At 36.5% G+C, this 7,606-nt stretch overlaps 1 protein-coding gene across 1 annotated transcript; it reads left to right on the top strand.

Moving 5' to 3' along the window:
* Positions 1–1,277: 1,277 nt before the first annotated feature.
* Positions 1,278–2,119, top strand: LOC141652197 (uncharacterized). The gene has a single exon (XM_074459789.1). It carries the CDS (start codon positions 1,278–1,280, stop codon positions 1,854–1,856), a length of 579 nt encoding a protein of 192 aa, XP_074315890.1. The 3' UTR covers positions 1,857–2,119.
* Positions 2,120–7,606: the final 5,487 nt, after the last annotated feature.

Here is a 7,606-nt window from a genome sequence, read left to right on the forward strand (position 1 = left end):
TTATCAAAGCAATTTGAAAAGTGTTATGGATTACGGATCAATGAATGATAGATTGTAGGCTCGAATCCTCGTCTCTTCTCTGTAATTGTACTGGTGTTCTGCATTATGATCATTTCACCAAATAAAACACACTTATGAGTAAGATGAATACATACAATTATACAACGGAGTAGTAATTTATGAAGTACAATAACCGTTTCAATCCCATATTATACACCTTGTTTAATGATATCAATGAAAACTATGGTGTAACTATACAACAGTCTTATACAAGGCGACCAACTATATCAATCTATAAGCTATAATTCCTTTCCTTGAAGGGAGCATTGGAAACCAAAGCTAATCTTGGGAGTGAAGGAAAGGCATGGGAACTAAGAAGAAAGGAAGTGGGTAGCAAGCAGTAATGGTACCTGCAAAATGAAAGAAAGAAAGAAAGATAAAAACACGAGAAAAACAGATAAAACATGTCAGACTTAGAGACTCAGAAAAATAGATTACATTTCCCAAGTCAAAATTGATAAACTCTACTGTATTACACAGAAACAGCATCACAATCTCATGCATTTCCACCAATCAAACTCTTCTCTTTGACAGTCTCAACCATAAATCACTACTTATCTCTTCTGCACTTCTGTTTCCTAAGCCCATACATGCATCCCCTTCTTCTTACTGCAACTTCACTGTAATAATAGTATCATATACTCCTATTATTAATTCACTATTTCAATGTATACATACCCTTTATAAATTGAACTCCACTCTTCAGTTTTCAGCACCAAATCAAACTCTTCAACTTGCATAGTTAGTTACATTGCATTATTGCTACTACAATTCTACTCGTATTACTACTTCTAAAAAGGTTCTTACTTTGTCTCCTTTGTCTGTTCTACTTCTAAAACATTTTCAACTGTTCTCAAGTTTATCTTATGAAATTAGAAAATCGCCCCTAGCTAAAAATCCTGGTTCCGAGCACTGCATTTCATAATATTCTTTCTGTTTTTCCATCATGTCTTCAAGTCTTTAACACGTGGCTGTGCTATACTATTCTCACCTTTTCAAGCTCTTAAACACTAGGTTTGAACTTTGAACATGGATATTTGAGGCTGAATTGAAAATTGTTAATTTGTGTTGATACGTGTCGTGTCAAGAATTGTTAACTCTACTCGTAAGGCTATTGATATACTGATAGGTCGTGACTCATGAGTAACATCCATTCCTCTTTATCATATTCGGATTGTTTATTTATATTTGTTTTTGTTTTTGTTTTGAATGTAGTGATGGAAAAACAAGGAGAGACAACCAACAATTTGCAAGACAAGGCACAAAATTTTCCTTGTCTATTTTGTTCAAGGAAGTTCTATAGCTCACAAGCATTAGGAGGCCATCAAAATGCTCACAAAAAGGAAAGAATTGCAGCAAGAAAAGCCAAGAGAGCATCAGAATTCTCTCTTTTTAACGCTTTCTCGTCGTCTCAGATGGTTCCCCCGCTTCTTTTCACCGGCAACCACCACCAGAACCACCATATGGGCATCCTATGTAACTCACAACCACAACCAATGTACATTGCTAGCCATGCTGCCAACATAGCCCAATTTCCCAATACTACTCAGTTATGTGATCCTTTTGGGCCTGGTGGGCCGGCCCAGTTTCAAAATATGGTTCATTACAATGGAAATGGTGGGACCTACACTACTAACTCTAGTCATCCATATTCATCTTACTGTGTGGAAGATCATGGGCTAACTAAGGTGAATTGGGAAAGAAGGTTGGGTTATAGTGGGCCCAAAAATGCATCTTCAAGGGAAATAGTTCATAAGGAGAGGGAAAAGAAGATTGATTTGTCCTTGCACTTGTAGAATTACACTTGTGGAATATTTAGTCATTCTAGTATCTAGGGCATAGTCTAAAATTAGAATCGTATTAGTTCTTATTTAAAACCGTTTTATGAGCTGTTTGTGAAACAGATCCATCCCCCATATGATGACAATGTTGGTAATTGAGATGGGTTTCATAATTGAGACACCCATATTTCGATCTTAAATAAGATGTCGTGTTCAACAAACAAAGGATAAAATTTTGACATGAAGAGAAATATATCTTTGTTGAATTTCTTGAAAAATATATGGAGGCGTGGAGTATTATACTCCCTCCTATTCACTATATTCTTCCCCTTTTCTTTTTGCACAAGAAATAAGAAAGTGATTTTGGATCACACAAAACACACTACCCCACATGTAATTTAATTTGGACCACACAAATCAACCCAAACAAGGAAATAGGTAAGAAAACCCGAATAATCCGAATATGGAAATAGGGAAGAAAATGGTGAATAGGAGGGAGTAGCTTTTTGTATGAGCTCGATTTATGACTCAGAGTTTCAGATAGATGAACAATTAAAAAGAACACTTGTTCAAAATTTTGCCGATTTCTAATGAAAAATATTGCCGTATTCAAGAAATTTGTCTATCAATTTTTTTCTAAATTTTGTAAAATATTTTTGATTGTTGGCTATGCATGGTTTGCTTTTATGATTAGCTCCACCAATACTTTGGGGGTGTTGGTAAGGGTTGGCATTTGACAAACCATACTATCAACACTATTGAAGCCCTGTTAGGCTCTGTTTTTTTTACTTCAAGTTGCTAAATTGAACTGAACTGAATTTATAGGAGCTGAACTGAACTGAACTGAACTTATAAGAGCTGAACTGAACTGAACTTATAGAAGCTGAACTAAACTTATAAGAGGTGAACTGAACTTATATGAGCTGAACTTATAGAAATCGAACTGAACTTATAAAAATTTTACGTTTTATATAAGTTAATTTTTTATACAAGTACTACAATACATTACAATAAAAAATATATTACATATTACATTTTTTTTCTAACCATCTATTTCCATATTATCATTTTCCTCGTCACTTTCATCTTCATCTTCATTTTCACTGGCATCATCGAATCCATTGTCTCGCCAAATGTCTTTTACTATGTTATTTCGTACCTTGTACATAGTTTTCCTTACGCTTTGATGAGGGGTCTTTTGCCAAAATAGCCATTTCTCTCAAAGTATTCGTCAAAATAACCATTTTATTAAAATATTGTCGAAACTAACCATATAGTCATTTTAATTACTAGAATAATTACCATTGGTTTATAAAATTGACTTAGGAAAACAAAACTAGCTTATTTGGTTTGGTTCGGTTTGATTCGGTTCGATTTAATGTGATTATACATTATATTTACCAATCAAACTTGTTAATGGTAGTTAAGGTCTAAGGAGCCTCACTCATTATAAAATTAGACCATTTAACTCGGAAAATTTATAAAACTCAATAATCAATAATAACTAAACTAAAAAATCCAATCATTCCAATACAAATTTGAGATTCATCCTACACAAATCTACAACAATATACTTCTATAAAAATAAAATGTTGAAAGGCCAATCACAACGGTAAAAAAATATAAAAATATATAGTTAGGGTTCATCATTCAACATTATCAGAGCATTCGAAAGGATGAGATAGGTTGGTCCTACCCTAGAGGATCAACCTAGTTTTCTTACCTAATCAAAAAAAAAAAAAAAAAAAAAAAAAAAAAAACATTATCAGAGCATTCATATGTACCAAGTTACCAACTAGTTTGTGGTTCAATTAGAGGAAAATTCAAGGGTATGGCAGGATAGTTTCTTTTAAATGGATTTTTTTGGGTTCACTGGTTATTTGCATTGGTTTTTTTTTAATTCAAGTGGTTTAATTAAGTAATTACATTTTTTTATTCTAGATATGGTTAGTTTGGACAATACTTTAATAAAATGGTTATTTTGGCGAATATTTTGAGAGAAATGGTTATTTTGGCAAAAGACCCCTTTGATGAGGCTGTCGCAACCTTATCAAAGATAAACCCGAAAGGTCTCTAACTAATGCAGCTAGGGAAGTCGGGGTCAAATCCACATGGAGGCTATCTTGCTATCTACTTGCTAATCTAAGTCTGTCGGTGTCACAAGATTGGGGGTTTAGATATGATAACTAAGCTAAACAGCGAAAATTAAAAGAGTCTAACAGATAAGAGAAAGGGACTAGGATGTCGGTTCATCAATGAATGCCAGGTAATTGCAGCTAAGGTCACAGATCAATCACATGTATCAGTCTAAGGGGTAATGAAAAGGTCCTTCCGGTCCGCTATTCACCCTAAAATACTACTAACTTAGCTTCCGCCCTCATTAGAGTATCCTAAAGAATTGTAGCAGGTCTCACTCTTTCCAATCTTCCGATCTAGGTCAGAGTTTGTCAAAAACAACTAGAACAACTATGCGCATTAACCGTCTAATCGTCATTAAATGCTACTTATAACAACAAAGACATGATACTGACAACAGATCTGCAAACCTAATTAGCAGCTATCACCAATTCATCGATTCCCCTAAATCCTAGCAAGGGGATTAGCTACTCATACTAATTATCATGCTGATAACAATAATTGAAACAATAACTAAACTAAACATAATGATTAAATTGAAATAACAATTAAACTAATTAAGATAAGAGAGTAAGGAGGGATAATCAACAAGAGAAATAAAGAGGAAAACAATTAAGGGAATTCCAAAGTTTAAATTAACTAAGAGAAAAGAGAGAAAGGAGAAAATAATTACAAGTATAGATCCGGAATAAGAAGAACAAAGCAACGTAATAGAGGTTCAAGCAGTGAAAAGTTCCGAACCCTTAACCTAATGAATGTTTTTCTCTTATATAGTAAGAGATTTTATTATCTAATAGTATAGTATATCTAAATATAATAAGTCTCGACATAAATCCTGCGCGCCAGACTTGGTTTTGCTCGATCGAGCAACATAAAGTTAGTCGATCGAGATATCTTCCCCAAAAGCTCTCGATCGAGCACTAAAGCACTCGATCGAGTACAGTAAGAATCAAGGTAGTCGATCGAGAGATCTAAAGTACTCGATCGAGCACATAAAGTACTCGATCGAACACAAAAGTACTCGATCGAGTGGTTTCAGCGCGTAATTCCTGCTTCGCGCACTGAACTTCAAACCATCGCCATTTCTTCGTTACTTGTCCGAATCAAGCTATTTTCATGGCGTTGGAAAGCTAAGAGGATAAGCTTTCACCTAAAGTTAGAATCACTTGAATATAAGTTGTAAAACTCGAGATATGGCTCTTCAAATAAGGCACTAGTAATATGAAGCTCTTGCTTTGCTCGCCTAGCTACCTTACTTCTACGCGCATCACAAATTAGTAGTTTCTGTAACACCCCATATCTCAAGGAGCCTTAACAAGACCTTCTCTAGCATATAAGGGCGTCACCATCTCGGTTGCCCGAGGACAGTAATAATCAAATGTCGATAAAAGAACAATTAAGTTACATTATAGTGATTAACAAAACTAAGATACATATATATATAAAGGTGCAACTCAAACTACTGTCAGCTGTGTGGACTACTTCGGTCGTGATTCATGAAAGACTCATCCCGCCAAGCACCCAGCTAACATCCAGATCACAACCTGCTAAGACTGACTGCTCACCATAAGGGATCACGGCAGACACAACAGAAACAAACAACAAGACAAACCACACAAGGTCAGTAACTGAAGAAACACACCAATAACCACAGATACAATACAGGCACAGCAGAACACACACACATCACATCTCCTCCAACCAATCTCCGTCACCGACTGTCCACTGGACCAACCCTGCCAGTGGGGGACCGCAGCCGTACCCACCAAATCCCCGCTCATCATACCGAGCGATAAACCCATGTCCGTTAATGTGCACATCCCCTCCCGTGGCGGGTTCCACGGAGGGCGAACAATAGGCGTGAAGCCACTCCCGCAAGTGACTCCACTCAGCCGAGGACGCACCTCGAGAACCATAGACAAACAATCACAATCAGCTGCACCACAACAACGATAAACGAAACAACACAACACCAACCAACTATCACATCAGCCAACCATACCGACACTACATCAACCAAACCACATCAAAATACACTCTAGGCAACCAACATTACTGAGTAGGCGAACCTACCTTTAACCAACAGCAGCGATTCCACATCCGACCAAACGATATCCATCAACCAAGCAAAACACCTATACACACAGTGCAAACATCTATTACTATTACCGTAACCCTAACTAAAACAACAACAATGATGATGATGAGGACGATGAAATACCTACACACAGCAAACCATCGTCAAGACCGCTACCCGACTCAAGCATCTCATCCCATGGTGTAGGCATCCTCAAGGACCTCAAGCCAAGGACTATGGTGAAAGGGAGAAGGATAGACGACACCTAGGTTTAGGAAATGAAGTGCGGAAATGATTTGCGGTTTCACGAAACATGATTTATAATTCCCCGCTGCAAACTCGTTACTCGATCGAGTAACTAACTTACTCGATCGAGTGACACCTACTCGATCGAGCTCCCAAGCTACTCGATCGAGTAGCTTCAGCTAGATCGAGTCCCACGTAGAACATAGCTCACATCGTCACAAGATATAACCCATAAAGCTTCCCAAGGTCAAGATTAGTGTCTAAGGTCAGTCAATGTCGGTCAACAAGTCCCTAAAAGGACGTGTATTACAGTTTCCAAGCTCCGACTCAACTCATCTCCAAAATGTATGCATAGGGACAAGTTTATGCTTGATTATGCTTCTCTTCGGTTCATACCTGCAAATAATACAAGACAAACCAAAGTAGACTATTCGGGGACATTTGTAGCTAAACACTACACAAAATGCATATAAATGCGTGCAAATGAAGTACAAAATGCTTATATAAAATGCATGCATCACGCTTTGTTTCAGAAATGTCTCAATCTTTTGAGATTAATGAGGTATAGGTGAAATAAGGGTAAAAATATTAATGAGATAGGTGGACTTGTGAATAAGTAATGAGTAGGCGGTTTAGCATAAATAAATTATAAGGATCATTTTTTTTTAATTTAAGAATAATGTGTATTGGATAATTTTAATATTGGATTTTTTTTTGCATTGATTTAAATGAAAACCGTACTATTTTTTTTTTTTTTCAATTTGTCAATATTAGAAAACGGGTATAAATTTTTTCAAGTTGTATGAACTTGTCTAAACCGAGCTTATAGGAGCTGAAGTTAAGGAACTGAACTTAACTTAACTTATAAGAGTTGAACTGAACTGAACTTATAAGAACTGAACTGAATGTAACACCCCCTTCTTACCCGGCCAAGGTAATTGGGAGATGTTACCATCTCGGTTTTCCGAGGCAGTGAAATCGGAATTACAATTAAGAAACTTTATTAAATAAATGACAAGTTTAGTTATTACAAACATAAACTAATGAATAAATGAAACACAACTCGTCTATGACTATGTCATCTACCTAGTGACTATGTACTCGACTCCAAAGTCCGTAGCGCGGCCCGAATCCCGATCACGTCCACAAGCAAACATGTACTTAACCTGCTCCCCATATGATCGGAAATATCATATGGATCGACACAGGTCACCCCGGAAATAGGTGACAATTACACAGACAGACAAACGTCAGTTTCAAAAAATAAATACAATGTGACTCAACTCAAAGTGTGTGAGTATGCAAC

The sequence above is a fragment of the Silene latifolia genome, chromosome 4 (assembly GCF_048544455.1).
Source record: "Silene latifolia isolate original U9 population chromosome 4, ASM4854445v1, whole genome shotgun sequence".
Lineage (NCBI taxonomy): Eukaryota > Viridiplantae > Streptophyta > Magnoliopsida > Caryophyllales > Caryophyllaceae > Silene > Silene latifolia.